Genomic DNA, 13,810 nt, shown 5'->3' with positions numbered 1-13,810 from the left:
TCGGGTCAGTTTATTCATTTATTTTAACGGGTGTTACACGACACGACCCGTTAAGATATCGGGTATGACACGAAAACGACACGAACACGGAAAACACGATACGAATGCCAGGTCTATAGGTATTTATAAAGTTTTAAATTAAATTTGATTCAAATAATTTTCTTATATTATTTTAGAAAGATTTAATTTTGGGCCATCAAATCTTTTTTTTTACTATTAAATTTGATCTCATTTGATCACAGCCATTAGATTATAAGTAAAAAACAAAACAAAAAAAGTTTAAAATATGACAGTTTGGTGGGTCCAAAATAATTTAAGACAGGCTTAAATCTTCTACACAACCCTACAAATACCTCCCTCCCTACTCTCTCTCTCTGTCAGATAAAATAAGCCACAACAAGGACCTGTTTATTTTTATTATAACTTTTTAACTAAAGGGCAATTTGTTTTCTATTTAAAAAAAATATTTAAATAATTAAAAAGACGCATATAAAATTACGAAAACCGACCCATTGCCAACATGATTAGTAGATTGTGTCCGTTCATCGTATATCGTGCGGTCAGTTTTTATCAGGTACTGTTTGTGATTAATTTTAAATAAAAATATTTAAAATAATTTATGATTACACGATGTACGATGAACGAACACGATTCACGAATTCTCATAATCCTCACAAAGAAGATCTGACGAGAATCCAGATTCGATCCATTGCGGCTAAGTAATGGGTTGGTGGGTGGTGGCCCCACTCATGCTTCTTCTAGTCAAGAAAGGAAAAAAATTAGGAAAACTAATGAAAAGGGCTTGAAAACTTTGAGTTTTAATGATAAGGACAAAATAAAGGGTAAAGTGAATAGTATCAGGATTGACTTTTTAGTGTAAAAATGTGATTTTTCGTTAAAATGAACAGTACCGGATACTTTTCGTTAAAGTTCTCAAAAAAAATTCTATGTGACTAGAACACGCACCGTAGAATGACAGGTGATGTTCCGCTAATAACCTATACCTATATTCTTGGCATAACACTACTCTTTTTACAATTAACAAAAAAGAAAAAAAAAACAATTAAAAGCAATGGCCGACTTCCAGACCTTGGCCGACTCCTTCCCGGATACTTGTACGGTCCACCCCCCACTCCCACCCATCCCTCCCTTCCCCATACATCTCTCTCCCTTTCTCTTTCGTTTTCAATATTTCTTCCTCTTTTTTGTGCTCCTCCTGAGAAGGACACAAAAAACGCTGGAAATTCATCAGATCATAAAATCGGAGGTCGAAGACGGCAAATCTGGGTCGATGGAGGTGGGTGATTTCTCATAAGGTAGAAGAGAACGAGAGAGAAGAGGATAAACAAAAAGAGGAAGAAAGGTGTCGCCGGTGGAATCACAGGGCTGCGATGTGGGTGAATGATTTCTGATAGGGTGGGCGGTCGGCATGGTAGAAGGAAGTCGAAGAGTTTTTTGACGTCTTTCTCTTTCAACTATTATGTTAGGGATATATTAGGAATTTTGTTGACCAATTTATTTAATGCCTACATAAATAACAAAACGTGGCAAATTTTTTATTTTCAACAATGATATTGACACATGGTAATATTTCATTGGTTGGGAACTCCACGTAGGTTGGGAACTCCACGTAGGCTAATGCGCCGGTTGGCTAGAAAAATTTCTCTCAAGAAAGAGAGAAGAAAAGCAAATTCCGGAGTCCACCTACACCTACTAAGCAGCTACCTAGCGACCAAGTCCCTCCAGTCCTGCCCAAGTCCTCCCTACTTTATTCTTATCCTTCTCCAATCCCACCGACTCTCTCTCTCTCTCCCCTCTAGCATCTTGTTCGTTTTCTGACTCTCTCGCTCCTCTCATTCACACCCAATTCCAATTATCCTTCTCCACACATGGAACCCGTGCCACAGCAACAGCAGCAATCAGCAGGAGGGCCCCGCTTCACTCTGCTGAAGCAGTCGTCGCTGGCGCCGGACCGGGACGACTCGGTGACGCCCGAGCCGGTTGACCCGCGGGTGCGGCTCATGTACATGGCCAACGAGGGCGACTTGGACGCCATTCGAGAGCTCATCGACTCCGGCACCAATGTCAATTTCACTGACATCGACGGCCGCACCGCCCTCCACGTCGCCGCTTGCCAGGGCCAAACCGACGTCGTCCAGCTCTTGCTCCAAAGAGGCGCCGTGGTCGACCCGCGTGACTGTTGGGGCAGCACGGTAAGCAATTTCACTGCAAATTTTGTCACTTTTCTACATTCGTCTGTATATATATCTGTATGTGTGTGTATGTATAGGTTGCTAACAGTGTAGTGACTCTGACTGATTTATTTGTTGAACAGCCTCTTGCAGATGCAATTTATTACAAAAACGATGATGTGATCAAACTTTTGGAGGATTACGGTGCTAAACCTCCGGTATTTACTGGAGTGTGCAAAGTTTGCTTCTTTTGTTTCTTTCTTTTCTAAAAATTAAATATTTTGTGGTTTTTGCAAAAATTAGATGGCTCCAATGCATGTCCAGAACTCACGGGAAGTCCCCGAATACGAGATTAATCCTAATGAGCTTGATTTCTCCAATAGTGTCGAGATAACCAAGGTAAGTCTCATATGAAGAACATTGGCATTCGTTTTTGTTTTGTTTTTTGAGGTCTAATTCAAGTTCACTATGACACAATGAATGAGCTTGGGATAAATTATTCAGTTGAGTATGGATTGGTATTGATGGAGGAGTTAAGTAGGACGGTTTAATGGTGATATTGATCTTTGATTGCAAATGAAATGTATGTCAGGGAACCTATCGTATTGCATCGTGGCGTGGAATTCAAGTTGCAGTTAAAACGCTTGGGGAGAAAGTATTTGCTGATGAAGATAAAGTGTAAGTTTGTCTTTATGCATCAATTTTTGTGTGAACTCTTATCACTACTTGACTTTTGTTGTAATTGAGATAATGAATTAAAAGGTCTTGAATCTTTCTTTTTGGCTGGAGTTTTAATTGGCTCAATGGAATCTCAGAAATGCATTCAGGGATGAGCTTTCTCTACTTCAGAAGATACGGCATCCAAACGTTGTCCAATTTTTGGGTGCTGTAACACAAAGCAGTCCAATGATGATTGTCATAGAATATCTATCCAAGGTTAATTGAAACATGCGAATTGAATTTTGCTTTATATCTTTCTTTTAATATCATCATTCATTCCTACGTCTTCCACATTTCATTATTTTGCATCTGAGTATTTGATGTTGACTTGTTATAATTTGGATAAGTGATACTTTAGTACCAAGTGAAGGGCCAAGTGATGGGTTAGTATACAATTAGGTCCTTCAGCATTATGCCAAAAAGTGTGAGTTTTGGTAGCTGACTTAGAGTTTTAAATGCCTAAACTGTTGGATTGCATTGAAGTTACAAAAAGAGAAAGGGCATTAATGGACCATTGACACACTGTAGATTGTAGGACAAACAAAATGAGACAAATGTATTATCTGTTTGTTTAGGATCAGACAATATTTGTAAAAATGCAACATAATTGTTGATCTTCTTTTTCATCTGAGCTTCTATTTTTACTTTTGCAGGGAGATTTTCGTGCGTATCTTAAAAGGAAAGGTGCATTAAAACCACCATCAGCATTAAAGTTTTCACTCGACATTGCTAGGTCAGTCAAGTTGCTTGTACTCTGGATTTGTTTGCAAGTTTTCTTGGCGAACATCACAAATGCCATATCTTGACATGGGATCTAAATCATCTGATGTTTCCATGCTGTATCATCAATTTGGAGTTTGATTAGCTTTCTTATGGGGAACTTGAGGCATATTCTTTGAATGCCTTGAATAATTTACTGCAAATGTAATTTCCTACATTATTCTGAAATAGGTTATCTGACTTGAAACATATCATCCCAAGTTCCTGGATTTCCTTTGTTTTATGCGGGACAATTTTTTTTGGGAGTTGTCAGCAGTTGAAAAATCATAAGGTCAGCTGCTTAATTGGCATTACCTCTGAGGATTACAGTCCGTATGGACTCTTCCCATTGAAATTGCGAACTCTAGATCCATGTAGGGCTAGAGAATTTCTGGGGAGGGAATTCAAATATTGGTTATATCATTGACTGGGATTGAAAACCCAGTTGGGTTACTTTTGGTGTTACCATTTATTTACTGGGGTCATGCTTATCTTTGAGTGATCAATGTAAACAGTATTTAAATGAACTTTTGTGTTTTAGAATTCATAGTGCTGGGAGGTGGATGATTGCTACATGTTATAACCGATTATTCATTGCATGTGTTCTTTTATTTTAATGAGCACTGTACTGAATTACACTGCAGGGGGATGAATTACTTGCATGAGCATAAACCTGAAGCAATAATTCATCGAGACCTGGAGCCCTCGTATGCTCTCGCACTCTCTCTCTTTATATTTATTGTTGCTGTTATTTTTGCTAGTAGAGAAATAGATGTTTACCAACATAATTTATATCTAATCTGACTCATAAATAAGCGATCGGGGGTTTATTCCTCTTAGCCTGGCCTATAAAGCATCATACTTAAATGTAGCATGGATCATGCGCTATCAATAACTAAATGATTGAAACTTTTGATAGTTTCTTAATTGTTCGTGAGTAAGATAACAGAAACATATTGCGGGATGATTCGGGCCATCTGAAAGTTGCAGACTTTGGGGTGAGCAAGCTACTGAAAGTTGCAAATACAGTTAAAGAAGACAGACCTGTGACAAGTCAAGACACTTGTATGTTGCCTGCTTTTTAAAAAGTTTCATTCTTCATTTCTTTGATCAATGCTATTTTGTGCGTAAAACTACGTAGCCATCTGATCAATTTTGGCCTTTACTAAGAAATAAACCCAGCTAGGCTAGATGACATTTTTGCTAACTTGAGCTGAGAGAGTGGATACTGCTTTAGTTTACTGCATGTGTAGCTAACCCCAGTAAAATCCCCATTTACATTCTGGTGTTTCACTTAAATCTGTAGAAGCTGAGTCTTTGCCTTGAATGTTAGGCATAACAGGATTAAGGCTTAGGGTTCTGTAAACATGTAACTGTTTCAATTTAGATTATAGACTGTAGACTGTAGCTCCCATCATCATGTCTTCCTGTTGCTGATATGATAACATCTCTAATGTACAGGGAGATATGTGGCTCCAGAGGTTTACAGAAATGAAGAATATGATACTAAAGTGGATGTTTTTTCGTTTGCTTTGATCTTGCAAGAGGTACTCTTTCTCTCTCTGTCCCCCTCTCCCCAACCACCCCTCTCTCTCTCTCTCTCTCTCTCACACACACACACACACACCCACCCATTCACCCCCCATTGCTGAACAATATTGCAGTAACTACATATAGCTGTTATATGAAGGTTATTTCTCCATACATTATCTTCTTGCAATATGTTTGTAAATTCATCCTAATGTCCAGTTTTTTAACTTGTATTGTTGTATATGGGATGGACTTCTTTCATGTGTGGTATACCCTTACTGGAAATTTTCATGTTAATGAATATCCTGTATTAATCCAGAGTTGAATTGATTTGTATTAATGTTTTCCAGTTGAGAGGTGGTTTATTCTTGACGGTCTGAGAAAAAGTTTTAATGATTGAAAAAAATGTTATGTTATTTCCAGATGATTGAAGGTTGCATACCATTTTCTACAAAGCCAGAAACAGAAGTTCCTAAAGCATATGTTGCAAATGAGCGCCCACCATTTAGAGCGCCACCAAAGCATTATGCACACGGATTGAAGGAGTAAGTTGTTTCCATACATTTGGTCTTGTTCTGTATATATGAAGTGTCATTTTCCTTTATATATAGCCAATATTTTGTTTGTTATAATGATGTATTATGGTCCCAAAGAGTTACTGTGGTATTGGGGACGAGTTTTTTGACACTTCTTCTGGGCAGTTTTGGCTCCTTAATTCTTGAAACCAAAAAGCAATCCTGATAGGAAAAGCTGTGTACTTTTCTTCTCTCCTTTCCAAAAAATGGTTATATTGTGCATGTCCAAGTTTTAGAGAGAAAATGCCTTGTTACGATGCTCAAAATACAGACATATTCTCTTCTACAGGGTTAATTCCTTATTAAGAATGCTTACTTAAAGTTTTTGTACAATGTGTACAGGTTAATCGAGGAGTGTTGGAGTGAGGACCCATTCAAGAGACCATCATTCAAGCAAATAATTAAGAGGTTGGATGACATTAATAACCAGTTTGCTCAAAAAAGATGCTGGAAGGTTCAAATCTCTCTCTGCTTTAATAACTCGTTTTTCTGATTGCCTTTCCTACATCTTCTGGAATTATTTCTGGTTGGTACACAGAGGAGAATGTGGAGTTTTTTTTTTCTTTTTAAAGTGACCGGTATTCAAGAGGGTACTCCACGTGTCATAGAATAAGTGGAGTGATACGGAAAAATATATTATTTGCTCCACTTGAGTTATGACATGTAGAGTAGGTACCTGGAAAAATCTCTCAACACACTGGAAAAAATTTTCTCGTGTATATATTGAGTCAAGTGCAAGTCAATTTGCTTAAATACACTTACGTAATATTGTGTATTTTGCACAGGTCACGCCACTTACATGTCTCCAGAATCTCGAGTCCATGGTGAAGAAAGATCGGACGAGTCCAAGCAGCCGTTCATCTTCCTGCTCTACAATGAGATGAGCTACTACAGCCGTATTTCGTGTAGGCATTAAGCTCTTTTTTGCCCCAAACAGTTCAAACTTTTTTCGACAGAGTAGTTGTGAGATAGTTTACCTTTCATAGGATTTCAGTTTCTTAGGCGGACCAAGAGACGCTGTTACACTTCCCTATTCTTGCTTAAAACATTTGTAGATTTTCTCCGAACCGGAACATTTCTTTCTTTTTTTCCTTGTTATAAACAATCATAATGAAATCTCCATATTTTGTTTGCTCTTTGGATTTTTTTCCAGTTTTATGTTTTATTCTTCTGATGAGACTCGACTTGCGAAGTCTTCAGACACATCGTCGGCAGACGGGTTATATTTACGCATGTCCATGTGCTTGCTTATGGTTTGGAGCCCTGACTTGAACGCTGAAACCTGTGATTTAAACAACTTCAATGCCCAACGCCGTTGGTCTAGAAATCCAGAGACATTTGGGAGGAGACCTGCAGCTGTAACTTCTGCAAGCTAACCAAGCCAACCAAACTGAAAATTTCGGAAAGGACCTAAATTGTGCGCAACTTCTTTGGCACGTGGTGGCCAACCATACAAATCCACGTGAATGTTTCTCCATATTGGCGTTGTTTGATTGGCATGAGACGCACTAATAGCAGTGTACTCGTTCCATGAAAGTTTCTCCAGGCCAAAAGCTGGGCAAAGCCCTTAGGAGACAGACCTCATCATGCGTCTACTCAAAAGGGTTGACATAGCACTAAAGAAACGCAACTGGGGAAGGGGAATAGGAACACAAACTTGCCTGGCGTTCAAGGTAAAAACTCTTAACCATTTGAGATATAAGCTCCTTGCCACAGCTGCGCAAAATACGAACAAACACATAAGCATCTACTATCACATTGAAGGCACTCCCACGAGCACAAGAACTCTCATAGTCGCATTGAGTGAAATTGTAGAAAGCTGTCACAGCAACAGGCGCATGAGGTTGGATCTCTGTTAAAATTGACAAACCAACAAAACAAAGTGAAGAAGACGATAATATTTGTAAAAATTTGAGTTTTCCTTGATCAGATGCTAACTTTAGAACACCTCTCTAAGATTAAGTAGTAACTTTCTCTCTCACTGCAAATTGTCTCAGTTGTTTTCCAGGTATTTTCTTCCTACAGTTGTTCCAATGTGTATCCGCTGCCATCGTTTCCTTTTCTGCCGATATCATTGGTACAGTATTTTTTCTGGATATCATTATCATTGTCAACCTCCTCATCTTTGTTTCCCCATCCACCACTATCATTGCTACGATACTTTTTCTGGGTGACATTATCCTCAACCTCCTTTTTGTGGTCGCCAGAAAACCTTTTATAAAACTGCTTAACCTTAGGGTGCACCTTAATCTTGCTAGGATGGAAACCGGATATATACAGGCCTTCCAAGCTTTTCACACGGGAAAGAGTTACATAAACCATTCCATATTCGAAAGATTTTGAGAGATTGGTGTAAAGACAGTCCAGAGTCATGCCCTGGCACTTGTGAATGCTTGAAGCCCAAGCCAGTCTGAGAGGTAGCTGCTCTCTTTGAGCAACTACTGAATCTCCCTCTGTCACATCCCATGTTTTTGGTTTTATCACCTTTATTATCCCCGAATCAAATTTAACTATTGGTAGCAGCCCACCATCACATATGCTCGTCAATCCCACATCTTTGGTCTTACGAAATGCCATAACAGTACCAGTAGCACCATTTACCAGGCCACTCCTAGTATTCAAATTTTTTAGCAGCATCACCCTTGCATCTTTACATAAGCCAATTTCTTTAGGCGCAATCACCTGTTCAAGCTGTCTCTTCCAAGGATCGTGACCACTATCAACTGAAGTATAAACAACAAGTTCATTACCCAAGCTCTCCAATCTACTTGCATTCACTCTATTTACGTCTTGAATCCTTGGATAGAATTGTACTGCAGAAGGATCTGGCACAGAATCTGCGCAAGAATTTTCTAAAAACTTCAAGTCTTCAGGATCAATCTCCCCTGTTCTAATACCCTGAAGTATCTTGATCAGTCGAGGGTCTGACTGCCGAAAAACCTTTGTAAGATTAACTTGTAAATCAAAGCTAGATTCCCAACAGTCTGCTTCAAATGCAAATTCCTTACTCTCTGAATTCCACTCAGTTTTTACGGGTGGTAACTGAAAGAAATCCCCACCCACAACAAGCTGCATTCCACCCCAAATTTCATCAACTTGTCGTATGTATTTTGCAATGTATTCAAGACTATCAAGCAACTCCCCGTCAACCATGCTAATCTCATCTATGACCAACGCCTCAGCTTTCGACCACTTCCTACAAGCCTCCTTATTCGAGAGAACCCTACTCAGCAAAGTATCCCTATCATCATTGCCACAACCAATACCAGCGAAAGAGTGAAGGGTCTGCCCACTGATAGCACAAGCCGCAACACCAGTAGGTGCCGTGACAAAAACCTTTGAAGGTGTGTGACATCTTTTCAATAGTTTTATGATGTGCTTAACCAACATTGTTTTCCCGGTCCCCGCGGAACCGGTAATGAACACAGATTTCCCCTCAGAAATGGCAGATATGATTTGTTTCTGCTGTTCAGTCCACTTAACTCTGGGGTTTTTGGGTTTGGGTCTGAATTTGTATTTATCTTGAACACAATCTATGCTTTTTCCACTAGTTTTGGTGCTAAAATTTCTCTGTGCAGAAAATGCATAGGCAAAAAACTTCACACTCAGCATTTTTTCCACTCAAACTCCTTTCTGGGTCCTCAGGTCTTTTGTCTAAAAACGCTTCTTTTTCCTCAAATAATCACATTTAGCAACACTAACAGATGCAACAGTTGATTTGAAAAGCAAGAAAAGATTGGAGCTTTACCTTTCACATCGTGCTCTGGAAATGGACGGGGAGAAATTTTAGGACTTTCCGGGCAAACCCACAAGTGATCATCTCCATTCTCCAACATTTATCTCTGACAGAGAAGCGTTTAAATACTAAAGGACCGAAAGGGTTTCTCTGATTCTTGCAAATGCTGTAACGCTCCTGGTTGAGGGTGACGGATGGCGGAGATTGGGCTTGTGCCTTTCGTTTTAGGTATTTTAGGCTTCATGAGCAGCCTACGTTGACTTGGGCTTCACGAGCAACCTTGGGTTAGATTTCTTATTTTCTCCACTCTATTTTTCTTCTCACGCGCTTTTGTTTTTATGTTTTTTTAGCCTTTGAACTGAATAAATGGAAAGAGAGTTAAGAGACAAAAATAAAAGAAGTGCAGAGAAAAAAGACGGGAGTGATAATTAGTACTCCAAATAAATTGCACAAAAAATAGGCTCTTGAATTGAAATTGTAAACACAAAAATCACGTAGCAAATAACAAGAGACCTCGTATGTATTGAAATCCAATTAAACTGAGAGTGAAGATGTTTAAAGCTCAAGTGGTTTTGAATATTTATCCTCGCACTCTAGGTCCTAAGTTCTATTTCTCTACCCATGCAATCACTTGTCTATACTACTTATTAATAGAATACTATTTGTCTGCCAAAAACTCATAAAAACAACACTATTATACCTTTCTCTGCATAATTAAAAATATATATATCAAAAAAATAAAAATTATAGACGTTAATACACATATAACTATTATGATATGTTTTTACCATTATCTGTGAAGACACTGTATTATATTTCAAATAATTCCTTCTGTTATTTGTTAGGAAAAATGAGAAACAAAATACAAATGAAAAAGAAAGAAAGAATGTGATTACTATATGGTTCATATCTCCAAAAAATACCTGATAATTTACAACATAAATATGCTACATAGAAATAATCAATTGAAAGTGTTGGGAAGAATTAAATCTCAGCTTTTGATATCATGCTAATTGTGATTAATTACCTATAAAGGAGATTTTAAATCTATATATAGTGGATAACTTGATATTAGGATCTGGTTCCTCCAAATTACAAACCCTAGATAGTAGATAGCCAAAGCGAGGTACGGAAAGCAAACATTAAGCATGCATACAGCGGACCTGTAAGTGGAATATATCTAAACTACCTATAAATAAAAAATTTGTTGTCAACTAAAAGAGGGTGAAAAAACTATTTAGTCTTCAATCACAAAAAAAAAAAAAAAAAAAAAAAGAATTATGGGTAATAATTTAATTTCACAAAACCAAATTTTGTTGTTTTTTATTTAAGTCTTTCCTACATGTAATTTTACTATTATCTAATATTAAAAAAAAAAGACAAAAACCTCTCTCCCCACTCCACTCCCACGTTCTCTCTCTCTCTCCCTATCTATCCTCCCCGTTTTAAAAACAAACAAAAAAAAATATTCACACACACAAAGTATGTAGACATATGCTAGTATGATATGTTGTAACATATAAAATATTATAATATCGAGAAGCCGTTTAGCACTTACAGACAAGTTATTATATGTAGTAAATAACGAGTCACTACCTATTAACAATACTATTTTTACCAACTGAAAGAGTAAAATTAAAGACAAATAATCAAAATAAAAGTTATGGACAATATAGTAAACTGAACACAAAATATTATTTTTTTTTCAAACCCTCACAAACAGGTAGCCATATCATTTGCTCCCTTTTTTTCCACATTTCTTTCCCAAATAAAATACAATTTTAGTGGTGAAATAGATATCCAAAAACAGTCACTAAATATATGAACAACCTTTTTTAGCTACAAAAAATCGTTTCAAGGTCGTCACAAAAAGCTTTAGTGACCATTTTATATGTTTCTCTCTTTGTAATTTTTATTTTAAAAATTTTAATAAGCATATAATAGCATGTGTGCAATTGCTGGTATGCTATATATAAAGGGAGAAGGCAAAAAAATGAAACTTTTATAATCTCAAACTACCCTTCTAACATTAGAATTTCAAAAGAAAAAATAAATTCACAAAAATAAAAAAAATATCAAAGTAGTGAGACTGTGTGTGGTTAGAAAGTTTATTATTTTTTCAAGTATATTATTTATTGTTTTGCTTTTTGCTTTTTGCTTTTTTACTTTTTTACTTTTTTACTTTTTTAAACATAAAAAGTAAATAAAAAGGAGTTAATTGTTAGCAAGAGGTTAGTACATATATGAGAGAGAGAGAGAGAGAGAGAGAGTGTGTGTGTGTGTGTGTGCAATTGCTGGTATTCTATATATAAAGGGAGAAGGCAAAAAAATGAAACTTTTATAATCTCAAAATTGGCCTTCTAACATTAGAATTTCAAAAGAAAAAATAAATTCACAAAAAAAAAAAATATCAAAGTAGTGAGACTGTGTGTGGTTAGAAAGTTTATTATTTTTTCAAGTATATTATTTATTGTTTTGCTTTTTGCTTTTTTCTTTTTTACTTTTTTTAAACATAAAAAGTAAATAAAAAGGAGTTAATTGTTAGCAAGAGGTTAGTACATATATGAGTGAGAGAGAGAGAGAGAGAGAGAGATTGTGATGTATGAAAAGAACAAGGTAAAGAAACGTATATGAAGGTGAGACCGAAAATGACCAAACCAAACACTAACTACAGAAACGAAAATGGTGAAAGTTAGTACACTCACTTATTAGTTGCATTACATGCATTGATTCCCTAGCACTGCTCAGTACACTCACTTATTAGTTGCATTACATGCATTGATTCCCTAGCACTGCTCAAGAAATATTTGTCATCATTTACCAGCATGTGTACTGCTACTGCTTTTAATTCATGTCCAACAGACGGATTTATATATATTAAACTAAACATGGTAAATACCAAAAATATATATGACAATATTTGGGAATTTCTTATATATTCATTAATCTCCAAAGTGGAGTATATATGAGAGTTACAACTGGCATTACATATGCACTTCACCAATGTGGGACAATAAACTACTATTTACATTTTAACTAATATATAACTCGCAACACTCCCCCTCAAGTTGGTGCAAAGATGCCACGTATGCCCAACTTGTCAAGCGAGTTGAAAAACCCACTATTAGACATAGCCTTAGTAAGAACATCAGTAAGTTGATCTTCATATCTCACAAACGGAAACATAATAATTTTACATCCAAAGTTTCCTTAATGAAATGTCGATCAATCTCCACATGTTTTGTTCGATCATGTTGCATTGAATTATGAGCAATCTCAATAGCAGCTTTGTTATCACAATGAAGTTTCATAGCACCCTTAGGTTTAAACCCAAGATCTCTCAACAATTTTTTCAACCATAACAACTCACATACACCATGAGACATACCACGAAACTCAGTTTCTGCACTTGACCTAGCCACCACTTTTTGTTTCTTGCTTCTCCAAGTAACTAAATTACCACCCACAAACGTAAAGTATCCAGATGTAGATTGCTGATCTATGATAGAACCTGCCCAATCTGCATCTGTATACCCTTCAACATTCAAATGACCATTTTTGGAGAAAACCAAGCCTCTGCCATGAGCCATCTTCAAGTACGTCAAAATACGGGTTACTGCAACCATATGAGCTTCACTAGGTGAGTGCATAAACTGACTTACCACACTAACTGCATAAGCAATGTCAGGGCAAGTGTGAGACAAATAAATTAATCTCCCCACAAGTCTTTGATACTATTCCTTATGAGTAGGAACTTGATCTGGAAATAAGCCCAGACAATGATTCTGCTCAATCGGAGTATCAACAGGTTTGCAATCTAACATACATGTTTCAGCTAACAAATCAAGAACATATTTCCGTTCAGGCAGAAAAATACCATGCTTGGATCGTGCAACCTCGATTCCAAGAAAATACTTCAATTCACCCAATTCTTTCATCTCAAATTCAGTAGCTAGGTACTTTTGAAGGCGTTGTATCTCCTTCTAATCATCACAAGTCACTATCATGTCATCAACATAAATAATCAATGCAGTTAGCTTACCATTTTGTCGCTTTAGAAACAAAGTATGATCTGAATGACTCTGGATATACCCAAACTTCTTCATTGAACTTGTAAACCTCCCAAACCACGCTCTAGTAGATTGTTTCAAACCATACAAAGCCTTTCGTAACTTGCATACAACACCTTTTCCAGGAGATGTTCCAATACCAGGTGGGAGATCCATATAAACTTCCTCTTTAAGATCACCATGAAGGAAAACATTCATAACATCAAACTGCAACAAAGGCCAATCCTG

At 37.0% G+C, this 13,810-nt stretch overlaps 2 protein-coding genes across 2 annotated transcripts; one reads left to right on the top strand and one right to left on the bottom strand.

The window, feature by feature from the left end:
* Positions 1–1,025: 1,025 nt before the first annotated feature.
* LOC103405192 (serine/threonine-protein kinase 12) lies at positions 1,026–6,908 on the top strand. The gene is made up of 12 exons (XM_008344161.4): positions 1,026–2,213; positions 2,336–2,410; positions 2,496–2,591; positions 2,785–2,870; positions 3,008–3,128; positions 3,566–3,645; positions 4,316–4,378; positions 4,621–4,736; positions 5,133–5,218; positions 5,625–5,746; positions 6,119–6,230; positions 6,562–6,908. Exons 1-12 carry the CDS (start codon positions 1,890–1,892, stop codon positions 6,658–6,660), a joined length of 1,380 nt encoding a protein of 459 aa, XP_008342383.1. The 5' UTR covers positions 1,026–1,889; the 3' UTR covers positions 6,661–6,908.
* Positions 6,909–6,938: 30 nt separating this feature from the next.
* On the bottom strand, positions 6,939–9,388 carry LOC139193372 (uncharacterized). The gene is made up of 3 exons (XM_070816369.1): positions 7,800–9,388; positions 7,438–7,492; positions 6,939–7,148 (listed from the first exon to the last, which is right to left on the bottom strand). Exons 1-3 carry the CDS (start codon positions 9,386–9,388, stop codon positions 6,939–6,941), a joined length of 1,854 nt encoding a protein of 617 aa, XP_070672470.1.
* Positions 9,389–13,810: the final 4,422 nt, after the last annotated feature.

The sequence above is a fragment of the Malus domestica genome, chromosome 17 (genome assembly GCF_042453785.1).
Source record: "Malus domestica chromosome 17, GDT2T_hap1".
NCBI classification, from domain to species: Eukaryota; Viridiplantae; Streptophyta; class Magnoliopsida; order Rosales; family Rosaceae; genus Malus; species Malus domestica.
Note: the sequence above shows the minus strand (reverse complement) of the source record. Positions and strands in the feature narration are given on the sequence as shown.